Below are 14,885 nucleotides of genomic sequence, written 5' to 3'. Positions count from 1 at the left end.
TGGCCTAACCAACTGAAACACCCAGGTGCCCTTCCCTACTGGCCTCTTAATCTCAACAGGTAAACATGCTAAAGTGTTTTCCACCTTTAAAGATTAAAACTCAACGTAATGCTAGTCCTCATGTCCTCGATTTGCTGCCACTCTATCTTTTCTTTCTTCACAGCTAAATCAAAAGAGAAAAGTTTATGTTTACTGTCATTTTAGAGTTAACCCCCTATTAACTTCTGAAGATAGTGTAAACTGTCTCAAAGTCACCAATGATTTACTAGAAAGGGGCACTTCTGAGTCCTTGTCTTTCCTGACTACTCCCTGGAACTGACACCTTTGACCGCCTTTTTTTTTTTTTTTAACAAAGATTTTATTTATCTATTTGCCAGAGAGAGAATGAAAGCAAGCAAGCATAAACAGGGGGAGAAACAGGCTCCCCACTGAGCAAGGAGCCTGATGCTGGACTTGATTCCATAATCCCGGGATCATGACCTGAGCCAAAGATAGATGTTTAACTGACTGAGCCACCCAGGTGTCTCGTGACCACTCCTCTTAAACTTTTGTTTTCTGTGGATTCAGGGGATACCCCTCTTTCATAGTTCTCCTCTTCAATCTAGACTAATAAGGGTGGCCATTTTCAGGTCTCCCTTTTTCTCTGATCTTCTTTAAATGTCAGTGTTCCACAGGGCACTGCTGCTGGGTTCTCTCACTGTATGTATTCTTTCTGGGAGATCCTCCCCATGCCTATGGCTCAGCTGACACCGAGACTACGATGAATACTAAATTTCTATCTCCAATTCAGCATTCTTGCCTGCTGAAGATGCTCCAAAAGTTTGGTAACATCTAAATTTTGATAAAATACAATTCCGTACCATAGCATACAACCCCATCATGGTCTGGCCCCTGGCTACTGGTTCAACCTCACACTTCACACTCCAGCAGCACTGAATTGGTACCTGTTAGAGTGTATTACATAGCAATATACTTTATGCACCTTGGCAAATGCCTGCCTCCATTCAACCTCTTACAAACATGGGAAAACCTACTATTCTTTCAGTCTCAGTTTCAATGCACCCTCCTATGTAAAGCCTTTCTGGATTCTTAAAGTCAGGCTTTGGCATGCATTCATAATATATTTATAAAAATAATTATGCATATATTGTTGTATGACCTCAGTTTTTTTTTGCCACTATCAGCATAATTACCATTTTGTATGATAACTATGTCTTACAGATTTGTTACCCCAATAGAGACGAATTATTCCGAGAAAGTGCTACTCATTAACCATGAGGGCTATGGAACCAAAGGGCCTGTATTCAAAACCTATCTATACATATTTCAGAAACTTATCCAACTTCACTGTGACTCATTTACCTCATCTGTAAGTGGGGATAATATAAGAAGCTACTTCACAGAGTTACTTAAGGATTAAATTAATACATTTAAAACATTTAGATGAGTGTCTGGTACATAGTAAATACTCCATAAGTAATGTGAGTTATTATTAGTAAAAATTAGTATTTTCTCCTTTAGAAATTACACAAGCCACAAAAACATGTTCTTTAACATTAAATAAATAATTCCTGATAAAATAAAATGTGCCTCTTTACCGTTCTCTGAATCTCACACTATCCCACCACTACTGCTGTCCCCTGACTCCAGAGATAACCATTAGTGACTTTTTGGTATAAGCTCTTTCAATCTCTGTATTCTGGGTACCTAGCACACTGGCTGATATATAAGAGTTTGATAAATGATAAAAAGGATGCAAGTTCCTACTTCTTAATATTATGAATAACTAACACTTGCATAATATTTGTTATTCTAATACACTTGCACATATATTAGTATATCTTAAACTCCCAACCTATACAACTTTAATACTTCTTAAGCAAGGAAAATATTATTACCTTAATATTACAAGTGAAGCAACTGAGATACAGATTTGCCAAGGCTACATAGCCAGTAAATAAATTAGGCCTAGAACCCAAGACTGTTTTCCTTCTAGTGTACAAAATTTAAAAAATAAGCTAAAATTGAACTCAAGTCTTACAACTGTGGAATAGTTACACCAAATTCAGTCTTCTGGAAAAACACTTATAAGACCCAGCTATATATCTTTCTCTTATGTATGTGCTCTAAGCCTATAATTGAATGTATATTTTTTTCTTTTCAGAGATTAATAGTCATAATTTATTCTCTGGCTCTCCCAAGCCCGTAAGTGCTTTGGCTGTACCTAAGTAGTAAGATACCTTAAGTATCTCTAAGCAGGTTCTAAACAAACAATATATTGCGCTTAATTATTCTTGGTCTTAGCGGTTTACAACATGAGAAAGTTTTATTATCAGGATGTAAGGGAAAATTTGTATTAAAGACTATGGTAGTATTCTTCACTGAGGTATGGAAACAAAAGGCTTAATTTTTTGCACAGGCATTATAACATAATTATAGCACAATATATGCATAATTTATAAATATGTAAATATACATATAATAGGACATACATCAAAACTTTTTTTGATGTAAGGTACCACATCAAAACGTTTAAAGCTAACTCTTCTATGATACTATTAGCCAAATGATCTCAGACTCTCAATGTAATGTTATGATGTGTGTAATGTAAATTCATGGAACTACAAAGTGTTCTCAGATGCTCATTACACATCTGAAACATCTGCACATGTAAACTTGACTGAGAAGCACTTTTCTGATTTGCAAACATGTACAACTGTTTATGTATGTATATATACAACTGTGTGTGTGTGGGTATATATATATATATATATATATAAAATGATATCCAAATACATTTGTAATCATATTTGTATAACATTTTTCCTCAAAAACACTTTAAAATTTTCTCAAAAGTAATTTTGAGTGGGAGGAAAAGATGGGAAGAAAATAAAGGAAATTCAACATCATTTGGGTGCTCTCGATATTCAATATATAATTCTAAACTTTGAGCTTTGATTTTAAAATGACTATCAAAAGAACATTTGTCATTTTAAACATTTAAAAACTATAATTACACTACTATGCAAGATACTGAAATTTAAAAACACTAATACTAAGAAAGTTATACAAAGGTTCTTACCTGCTTGAAATTTGTAACTGCTTTAATAACAGGAGAAGCGGTTACCAGGAGAATATCTTCTGATGGAAACTGAATAGCCAACTTATTAAAAAAAAAAAAAAAGTTGGGAGAAAATACATGATAAATAACTTTAGGTATTATTATATATACCATGGAGGATAATGCAATTTTAATAATGTTATTAACCTAGGAAACTATAAACTCATTTTTCCACACCTAAAGGTCTCCATTATTCTTTCTTCTTATTTATGGGGCAGTGGTGAGTAATATTCAACACTGATACTGATAAAACAAGTAATACATTTACACTAAACACTAACAAAGTCTCCTGAACAAGAAAAATGATATAAAGATGTATTCCTTATTTACTTAAACTATCTTAATGCCAATTCAAAGTTGTCATGCAGAGAATGAGAAGAAAATATTTTCCTAAATAACAGTTAAACCAACTTCTATTTACTTTTTTTAAATTAATTATTTTTATTAACATATAATGTATTATTTGCCCCAGGGTACAGGTCTGTGAATTGTCAGGCTTACACATTTTACTCAACTTCTATTTATTTTAAAATAATATTTTCATTTCCCTGCAGTAGGATAGTATTACAGCAAATCCTTACTAATAAACACTCAGAATCTTAGCCTGACTTTTCCCAAGTGCTTTGGCATTGCTATTGTGCCTCTTCCAAATGCCCAACCAGTATACACTCTGGGAAAACAAAACCATTTTAGTATTAGCTTCAACAGAATTTAGAGGCTTAACTTGCTAATTGTTTCATCATTTTCCTCTGGTTACAACCTCACTCTCTCTAAACTTGAAAGACTTTTCTTAAATCACACTCTGGTTCCTAAACTCTACCAATTTCTAGCTCTTCCTCTACTATACCATTAAAACTGAGTATGTTCAACCAAAAAACTATTAGAATGAACAAATGAATTCAGTAAAATTTCAGTAAAAAAAATACAAAACTGATACACAATAAGTGGTCATTTCTATATGCTAATAACGAGCTACTGGAAAGAGAAATTAAGAAAACCATCCCATTTACAACTGAATAAAAAAGAATAAAATATCTAGGAATAAATTTAACCAAAGATGTGAAAGACCTACATTCTGAAAACCATAAGCCACTGACAGAAGAAAATTAGGAAGACATAAATAAATGGAAAGGTCTATCATGCTCATGGATTTAATATTGTTAAAATGTCACACTACCCAAAGCAATCTACAAATTCAATGCAATCCCCATCAAAATACCAGTGGCATTTTTCACAGAATTGGAAGAAAGAATTCTAAAATTTGTATGGAACTGCAGAAGACCCCAAATAGCAAAGCAATCTTGAGAAAGAACAACAAGCTGGAGGTATTATGCTACCTGATTTCAAACCCTACTACAAAGCTGTAGTGATCAAAATAGTATGGCCCTGGCACACACATCAGTGGAATGGCACAGAGAGCTAAGCCCACATATATGATGGTCAATTAATCTCTGATAAAGGAGGCATGTAACGGGGAAAAAAATTCTCTTTGTAAACACTGTTGGGAAAACTGAACAGCTTACATGCCAAAGAATGAAACTGGACCACTATCTTATACCATATACAAAAATAAATTCAAAATGGATTAAAGACATGAATATAAGACTTGAAACCATAAAACTCCTAGAAGAAAACATAAGCAATCAGCTCTTTGACACCAGGCTTAGGAATATTTTTTGAACCATTCACCTCAGGCAAGGTAAAACAAAAAGCTAAAAAGCTAAGACAAACAAAATTAAATCAAACTAAAAAGCTTTTGCAGAAAAAAGGAAACCATCAACAAAGCAAACAGACAACCTACTGGATGGGAGATGATATTTGCTAGTCACATATCCAACTGGGGTTAATATCCAAAATATAATAAAAAATTACACAACTTAATGTAAAAAAATTTAAAAATGGGCAAAACTTAAAAGATGTTTTTTCCAAAGAAGACCTACAGATGGCCAATAAACACATGAAAACATGCTCAACATCACTAATCACCAGGGAAAGACAAATCAAAACTATGAGATAAACCTCACAACTAATTGGCTATTATCAAAAAGATAAGAAATAAGTGTTGGTGAGGATGTGGAGAAAAGGGAACCACTGTACACTGTTGTTTGGAATGTAAAATGGTGCATCTCCTATGGAAAACAATATGGAGGTTCCTCAAAAAATTAAGAATAGAACTACCATATATTCAGCAATTCCACTTCTAGGTATGTAAGAGAAGAAAACTGAAACACCAGTTTAAAGAGATACATACATTTCTATGTTCACTGCAGCATTATTTACAATAGCCAAGATATGGAAGCAACCTAACTGTCGACTGACAGATGAATGAATAAAGAAGATGCGGTATAAATATCAATGAAATATTATTCAGCTATAAGATAAAATAAATCTTGTCATTTGTGACAACATCAATGGATCCAGAGAGTAATTATGTTAAGTGAAGTAAGTCAGAGAAAGACAAATACGATATAATTTCACTTATTTGTGGAAACAAAAGAATAAAACAAAGCAAAACAGAACTCATAGATACAGGAAACAAACTGCCGACTGCCAGAATGGAAAGGGGTTGGGGGTGGAGGGGAGTTGGGCAAAATAGATTAAAGGAATTAAGAGGAACAAACTTCCAGTTATAAAATAAGTAAGTCATAGGCATGTAATGTACACCATAAAGAATATAGTCAATAATATTGTAATAACTTTGTATAGTGATAGAGGATAACTATGCCTATTAGGTCATCATTTCATAATGTACGAAAATATCCAATCACTATGACATATACCTAAGACAATACTGTATGTCAATAATTCAATAAGGGGGAAAAAGAACATCTTCAATTCATCTATACATCTTTAAACTTCACCAGATTCTTTTCAGTATCATCTCATTTGAACTTTCTATAATACTTGATAATATTACCACTCTCTCCACCTTTCTTTTCTTTGTATATTCTGTAATTTATTTCCCCACTTTGTTTGCACTGGTACACCTGGCCCTCAAAATTTCTTTGTACTACTAAATTCACCTTTCAACTGGCCTTCCAGTCACATTTTAACCAGCTGCCCCTGGCCCAAATGCAGTGAAACAAACCACCTCTCCTAATATTTCATTTGACCACATTAGGCCACTGTTCCAAATCATCTCACTACCTGCAACTTCTTGCTAAATTCTTAGCAAGACTTCCATGTCCCTTTATGATCTGGTCTCTGCCAATCTTCCTCCCTTCATTTCTGGTCACCTCCTCCAAACACCATGTTCTTTAAGCTTTGCCGCTCTTAGGTAATGCCATACTTTTTCCACCTAAGATTATATCCTTGCCTCCCTTTGGATCCTCTGGTTTTTCTTGTCTATCTGGTGAACTTTTATTCAATTTTCCATACTAAGACAAAAGGCCACTCCCTCCCTGATTTACACCCTGCCAACTCCACAGGCACCCCTAAATTGGAACGATTTATTTACATGTCTTCCACTAGACTGTGAGTTCTAAAAAAGGAGGTAGCACGATTTGTTTATATATAACTAATCAGCCCTTAGTACAATGCCTGGATCATAGGTGTTTACTTGGTGAAAAAAAAAAAAAAACCGGAAAATTTTAAAAACCCTAAAAATTAAAAGTTTGCAAAAATCTCTTGAATTTCTTGCTCTACTTCTGTGACTTCAGTAATTGCTGAATGTTTACTTTATATCAACGAAACAGTCCTTTTTTGAATGTACACAGGTATTTATTTTGTCTGATTATTCACTAGAATCAGAAAAGCAGTCCTAGCTACATTTAATCTCTTGCTGGTTGTTTTACAAAACATTACTTGAGATGAAATCTCTTCCATCTTGTAGAGACTAGAAGTATAGTCTGAGAAAGCGTAAGAGAAAACGTTAAGAGTTTATCAGTTATTTACGATGAACTAAGAATCCGGCATATACCCGGAAGCTGAATTCAATCAGTTAATTAAGAAAAAGGGCTGAATTTTCTGACCAAGTACTTACTAGTTTTAAGCCCTCTTGCTGCTCTGACATAACCAGGACCAGAATCTGGTTCAGTCAGCTTTGGAGTCCCCCCCCCCCCAAAACCTTGCTCCCTACTCCTCCCTGAGCCCAGGGCGAAACTTGAGAGGCTCTAACAAACCTCGACCAGGGACCACGACGCAGCCTCTAACACCTGAGAGCAAGGAGGAGTGCGGCGGGAGGGAAGCGGCCAACGAGGGACTCCGGGGTCGGGCAAGCGGCGGGGCTCTGCGCGCCAGCCTACCTGCTCAGCACAGGTGACACCCGCGATACCACCGCCGACCACCACAAACTTCCCGGCCGTTGAGACAGGCCCGGCTGCCTCCATGCTCTCAAACTCCCACTACCTTACGGACAACCAGTGGGCGACCCGCGGCCCTTGTACTCCGAGAGCGGAAGTCACGCTGGGCCGCCACTTCCGGTGCCGGTGCCGAGCCTGAGACTGAGCTACGGATGCCCGGCAGCTCATACTTAGCGCTCTAGAGTTTGCGGTTCGGACCGCGATTCCCAAATCCAAAGACGTTTCTCTGATTCCAGAGTTTTCTTTTACTGCCAGTCGCCTGGATGTGGTTTTTCCACATAGTTTGATAAGGAGAAGACACAGAACAAAATAAAAGAAGAGAAAGTAAAGAGGTTGGGTAGCCAAGAGAAGCTCAGCAAATTCTCTAAACACAGACCAAAGTTCTCACAGGACAGAGCATTCTCAGAATAAGTGAACCGCCCCGGTTTTCACTATTCATTCTTAGGAGAAACTTGATAAAGACTTAGCTTTTAAACTCTTATGTCACAGGCTGTATCATCCTTTCTTACCTTTCGCCTAGCAATCCAAGATTTTATATTTTAGAAGCACATTCGTCATGGCATATTAAAGCAAAGTAAAGCAATACTACTGAATTGTTCTGAAAAGTTATTTCCATTTACAGTTTTGACCTCAGCGAAAATTTCCAGTACTATAGAGAATTGCTCGCCATTTTGTCAAAATAAATGAACATTCTTCCAAAGTGTCTAGTAAATAGTATGTGTGAAGGCGGAATTAAATATTCCCAATCTTGGCAAATAATACATTATATATTAATAAAAATAATTTTAAAATAAATATATAAATATTCCCAATCTTATTTTTACTGCTAATACGTTTCATTTATTTTGAGAAATGACTAAAATTTTTAAAGATTTTTTACTATATTCACATTACAGTATTCACTATTTTCATTATTTTGCTAATTATATTACCTTTACTATCTCATATAATATTTTCCCTTAGTGCTTTACTATAATATTAAGAAGGTACAATTTCTCTAAATGGTTCACTCTAAAACTGGTAATTACGACCCCCCCCCTCTTAATGCTTTAAATTCTGGAAATAACCATTCTATATAAATAGGAAAACCTACCATGTAATTACAGATATTTACTGATATCCTAGTAATTACTGTGTTTTAATAAAGTAAATAGTAGGGAGTTCAATAGTGATTCCAATTCTTATTACCAGCTTAGACAACCGAACAATATGTTTCTAGAAAGAGGAAATAGTACTTTAAGCCCATTGAAATCTAGTCTTGTTTACTCCTCCTGTAGCTTCTTATTTTCACATGATCTCACTCACTCTGCTCTATATATATTGAACCATACTGGCAGCATCCAAGATTTGGCATGTTCTTTTTTTTCTGAGCATCTGCACATAACTTTTTTTATAATGCTTTTCCTCCAACTGATTTCCCTAGCTAAATCCTCACTGACCTTTGATTTCAAGTAGTCATCACCTTCCTCCCTGAGAAGCTTTATCAAATGTCCTTAAGACTGAGCTAGGTGTTCTCTCGATATTCTCCAATAGCACCTTGTCAACCTCTGAATTTAGACTTATAACACCTTATTTTGAAACTACCTACTATTCCACCTGACCCTACCCCCCACCACCATGAACTCCTTAATCTCAGAGATTATTACTAGTCTCCCTTTATATCCTCAATCTTCAATTAGTAGTGAGTGCTCAGTGTAGATGTCCTGAATGAATTAGTAATTAGGTGGAGCACGGAACTGCCAGGGAGTCCTCTAAAGACCTTTAGATTCATTTTCCAGGGTCAAGATCCTCCTGTGTATTATGAAAGCAAATCCCCTTGAGGAAGGGCAAAGAGAACAGCCTCGAACTCAGAGGAAATGAAGAAAGGCCACTGGAATGGAATTATTATTTACTTATCTTGATACTTAACTATTTTCCATTTTAGTGTATAAGACAATATTTTAACATCAGCTACACTGAAGGTAAGAGAAATTCAGATTGTTTTCTGATGAATAAGTATATTTCCCACAGCTAGTTATTATACTAAGGAAAGAGAAAGGAACAACACTCTGTATTATTACTTTTTGTTTGTTGAAATTGTAGATCCCATAAAATAAATGGAAATATAAAGAAGGTCTAGCATATTTCCTTCCAAATGAGAAAAACATTAAATTATAGTATCAAATGGATTCAGTTTATTTTAGTTGACATAAAATACTAGCATTAGAAATAGTTGTATCAAAGAATTTTATGTTTGAAAAAGAAAAAAATTAAATAGTTTCAAATAATACTGCAAATACTATTTATCTTTCCTATTAATTTTGTTTCTATGTTCACGTTATCCCAAAGCAAATTTATATGAAAATTTAGCCAAATTTCTCCATTTTAGTCTTGAAAATACTTTCAGGTTTACATGGGACTTTGAATTCTAGCCATCAAAATGATCTTCAGTCAAAATATTTTCTAGCAACAATGATTCCATAAAGAAATTCACATGTCTTCATTAGATTTGGGAGACAAAAGTTTAACCAATTTCTGGTTTGGTTCAGATGAGGTTATTTATTGTATGAATCACGATTTTGAAGGGCAGCTGTTTAAAAAAAACATTTTGTATAACATCAAAAAATATTATTATTGTGGTTATGAAAGTGCATTCATAAAGGGAAAAGTTTTTCTTCAGGAGGATGAAACATGTGTTTAAAGAGACGCATTAGCTGGCTGTGCGATGATTCATTTTTTGACATGTTGGAGTAATCTAATGTATTACCAGTTATAGAATGGTTACAGCATCTGGTGTTTGTAGAAAATTGAACACCTATTTATTTTCTCTTTTTTTATTTTTTTTTAAGATTTTATTTATTTATTTGACAGAGAGATCACAAGTAAGCAGAGAGGCAGGCAGAGAGAGAGAGAGGAGGAATAAAACAATAAGTAACATTTTAGGGTTCACTTTTTTCACTCAGCATAATTCTCCAGAGAATCAACAAGGTTGTTCCATGTATTAAGAGTTAAATGCTCTGGTTTTTTTTGTTTTTTGTTTTATTAAAAAAATAAATAAATGGGTTTTTTTATTTTGTTTTTTTTTTTATTTTTTTATAAACATATAATATATTTTTATCCCCAGGGGTACAGGTCTGTGAATCGCCAGGTTTACACACTTCACAGCACTCACCAAAGCACATACCCTCCCCAATGTCCATAACCCCACCCCCCTTCTCCCAACCCCCCTCCCCCCAGCAACCCTCAGTTTGTTTTGTGAGACTAAGAGTCAATTATGGCTTGTCTCCCTCCCAAACCCGTGTTTCATTTATTCTTCTCCTACCCCCTTAACCCCCCATGTTGCATCTCCACTTCCTCATAGCAGGGAGATGATATGATAGTTGTCTTTCTCCGATTGACTTATTTTCGCTAAGCATGATACCCTCTAGTTCCATCCACGTCATCGCAAATGGCGAGATTTCATTTCTTTTGCATAGTATTCCATTGTGTATATATATCACATCTTCTTTATCCATTCATCCGTTGGTGGACATCTAGGTTCTTTCCATAGTTTGGCTATTGTAGACATTGCTGCTATAAACATTCGGGTGCACGTGCCCCTTCGGATCACTACAATTGTATCTTCAAGGTAAATACCTGGTAGTGCTCTGTTTTAAATAGAAACTCCCTTACCTTTTAAATCTTTATAAATAAGTGTTCTATATTCTGTGACTGAAATTTCCAGTATCTGTTGTTCTCAGTGGTCTGATTCTGTTTATTTCCTCTGACTCTCACTCAAAGAGATCTGCTTTCCCATTGTTTGTGTACCTAACTATTTTATCTTAATCATGAAGCTAAATTAAGATACATTTTTTTCTCCAGGTAGGATATCCTTCTTCAGCTGACACCCAGGGACACCACTGACTTGGAAACTTCATCTAGAATTTTGGCTGAATGAAGGAGACTCATATTTAGTTTCTTTCTGTTGTTTTTGGACTAAGATATAGCATTCCAATATTAGTATTGCTCTTGTCTTCATCCTTAGAGTAATCTAGGTAAAGGGTGGGAGTGGGAATGGCGTCATAAAGTTTTGCCATTCTTTGGCAAAATCCTCCCCTACTTCTGTGGAGACCCATGATATGTTGGAAAAAAGTATGTTTTTTTTTTTTTTTTCTGTAAGCTGGAGGTGTTCTGAAAAAGATATTGTGTAGTGAGACAGTCTCTCATCTTTCTTATATGACATAAGGCTCAAAGCAAAGCTGAACGTTCTAATTCTGTAAGTTTGTTGATTATCTTTAAATTTCTTTTTTTTAAATTAAATTTAATTTGTGTGTGTTTATTAAATTCATTGTTTATGCACCACACCCAGTGCTCCGTGCAACACATGCCCTCCTTAATACCCACCACCAGGCTCACCCATCCCCCTACCCCCTTCCCCTCCAAAACCCTCTGTTTGTTTCTCAGAGTCCACAGTCTCTCATGGTTTGTCTCCCCTTGCAATTAAATTTCAATAATATGTGCATTGTACTTTTCTAAAATGTGTATGCTTCCATTAACGTCCCAAACAATTCAAGAAATTTAGCATGATTTAACTTCTCTTTGATATGCACCAATTCCCATCTTTACACATAGTTTTGGTCATTGAGTAAGTATACTAATTCATACAGTTTTTATTTTTTTATATTTTGTTTAAATTTTTTAATGAATTGTTTTAATAAATTGTTTTTAATGAATTGTTTTTATCAATATCAAAATTATGTATATATAGATGCCAATAATTTTGCAAAACTTGCAACAAAAATAATAGTATTTGTCACTTGTCCCCATTTCCAAATAACCCTTCATTAAAGAAGGGTGTTTTTTTTTTTTTTTTGTTAAAGATTTTATTTATTTATTTGACAGAGAGAAATCACAAGTAGGCAGAGAGGCAGGCAGAGAGAGAGAGAGGGAAGCAGGCTCCCTGCTGAGCAGAGAGCCCGATGTGGGACTCGATCCCAGGACTCTGAGATCATGACCTGAGCCGAAGGCAGCGGCTTAACCCACTGAGCCACCCAGGCGCCCCAAGGGTGTTTTTTTTTAATAAAAACATCATTTTATGCTTCTTACTGGCATCACTTTTTTTTTAATCTAAGTAACTAGCTTTATACTTTTTATCTATTTCTTCCTATAAAAGATGCAACTCTTAAATAATCCCTCATAAATACAACTACACACACAATACCCCTTTTGATAGCATCCCAGTATAGTCAAGTATAATTTTTATTAAATATGTATTCAATGTTTATATAGTTATGACCATATAAATATTATTCAATGCTGCTTTTATACTATGATTACATTCCTTGTCTTATACAACATTTTTTGTTTTTCCTGGAGTTCATAGTTGCCTTGCTTTTTTATTTGCTTAGTTTTCTTTGTTCCTATTTCTACCTTATTCCCAAACTGTCCAAAGAATGAAGATATGTCAGGAATATACCAAATTAACATAGTAAGTACCTACTATGTGCTACTTACTGTCTTCATGAAGTTAACATCCTAGATCAGTAAGTTCAACACTTAATATTCTAAATCATGAAGTTCAACACTTAATATTCCAGCTTAATAGTTTCAAACACATCAGTAATGTTTTATTTGTCCTTAGAATTTTCCCTCTTTGAGCCATCCATTTACACTGATCCAGTTGAACTGAATTAAAAGAAACTTAGTAAAAGGGAGACAAAGTGAAAAAATGAATTAGGATGGTAGAAGCAGGTCCAAGTAATTAAAAGAAATACAATTAGACTGAACTCCCCAGTTAAAAGATACAGAAGTGGTCAATAGGGCAAATAATCTAAATGTATAATCTTTACAAAAGAAACACAAAATATAAGGACATGTAAAGATCAAAAGTAAAAAAATGAAAAAAATTACATCAGACAAATTTTAGTCAAGATAAAGTTGGTATAGTTACTTATATCAGATAAAGTAGACTTCAAGATAAAAAATAACTATTAAGAAAGTTGGATGCCTTGGGGCGTCTGGGTGGCTTAGTGGTTTAAGCCTCTGCCTTCAGCTCAGGTCATGATCTCAGGGTCCTGGGATCGAGCCCCACATTGGGCTCTCTGCTCAGTGGGGAGCCTGCTTCCGCCTCTCTCTCTGCCTGCCTCTCTGCCTACTTGTGATCTCTCTCTGTCTATCAAGTAAATAAATAAAAATCTTTAAAAAAAAAAAAAAAAGAAAGTTGGGTGTCTGGATGGTTCAGTTGGTTAAGTGTCTGACTCTTAATTTCCACTCAGGTCATGATCTCAGGGCTGTGAGATTGAACCCTGTGTTGGGCTGCCCACTGGGCATGAAGACTGCTTAAAATTCTCTTTCTCCCTCTCCCTCTGCCCGCCCCTGCAAAAGAATAGAATAAATCATCACATAATGATAAAAAGATTTCAATACATTTGGAAAATGTAGAAATTTTAAACCTTAAATTACATGAATCACAATTAATAGACATTAGAGACATTAGATAATAGACATTAGACATTAAATAATAGACATTAGAGACTTTGATATATCCATTGTACTGTCAAATGTATTGTACTGTCAAATGATAAAATTAAAACAATTTAATGACAAGTGATGACTTGTATTCAAGGAAAAAAGCGGTTCATGTGTTGGAGGATTACAGTAACTCACAAGCCGTGGAACACTGTTCCCAAGGGATTTGGGGTAAGAAGGAGTTTTGTAGAACGTTAGAGGAGGGAACTTGGAAACAGGCATGATTGGCTGGGAGTTTAGGGTAGCAGGTCTCAATTTCTAGGATATGGTAACCTACTATAGCTAAGCTGGAGAACTGTAACTGGTGCATGTTAGGATACTTTGAGAGGTGTTTTCTGTGAGTGCAGGCTTATTTAAGTTTACATTTGTGACATGGTCAAGGTCACTGAGGTGACCTTCATTTTCTGGGTCCTGACATCCAAATTTATTTTAACAGTACTGAATGTCAGTACACTCTTCTGATTATTGATAAGTCAAACATATAGAAAGTTAGAAAGATTTAAAATATATGAACAAGTTAGGATGAATTAGAAGTTAGAACTTGGCAACAAAACATTAATATAAAATCCCCACATGTTTGGGAATTTTAAAAAATGCTACCAAGTAACATGGTAGAATCTTGGTCTTTATCCCTAATCTTTTACTATGGCATTTTTAATGGGAAGGCACCAGCCCTCAGGGACTGAGATCCAAACCTTACAGAACTAGGGGCCTGAGAGTTCACCTTAAAACTCTACCAAGAATGATTGCCTCATGAACTAAAAAAATAGCTGGTTTCCAGTGGAGCTTTGCAAGGATAGGCTACAGAGAATTAGTTTTGGATAAATTAACTCTAACTTATTAAAGAGGGAGAAGGTTCGGGACACCTGGGTGGCTCAGTTGGTTAAGCAGCTGCCCTCGGCTCAGGTCATGATCCCAGGGTTCTGGGATCGAGTCCCACATCAGGCTCTCTGCTCAGTGGTGAGCCTGTTTCTCCC

At 35.4% G+C, this 14,885-nt stretch overlaps 1 protein-coding gene across 1 annotated transcript in view; it reads right to left on the bottom strand.

Moving 5' to 3' along the window:
* PYROXD1 (pyridine nucleotide-disulphide oxidoreductase domain 1) overlaps positions 1–7,511 on the bottom strand; it is a 29,070-nt gene extending 21,559 nt beyond the window's left edge. The window contains exons 1-2 of the mRNA XM_044229373.1: positions 7,366–7,511; positions 3,083–3,163 (exon numbers count right to left, since the gene is read on the bottom strand). Of these exons, the coding sequence (XP_044085308.1) occupies positions 3,083–3,163; positions 7,366–7,449 (165 nt within the window). The 5' untranslated portion in view covers positions 7,450–7,511. The remainder of the gene's footprint in view (positions 1–3,082; positions 3,164–7,365) is intronic.
* Positions 7,512–14,885: the final 7,374 nt, after the last annotated feature.

Source organism: Neovison vison, chromosome 12 (assembly GCF_020171115.1).
Source record: "Neovison vison isolate M4711 chromosome 12, ASM_NN_V1, whole genome shotgun sequence".
Lineage (NCBI taxonomy): Eukaryota > Metazoa > Chordata > Mammalia > Carnivora > Mustelidae > Neogale > Neogale vison.
Note: the sequence above shows the minus strand (reverse complement) of the source record. Positions and strands in the feature narration are given on the sequence as shown.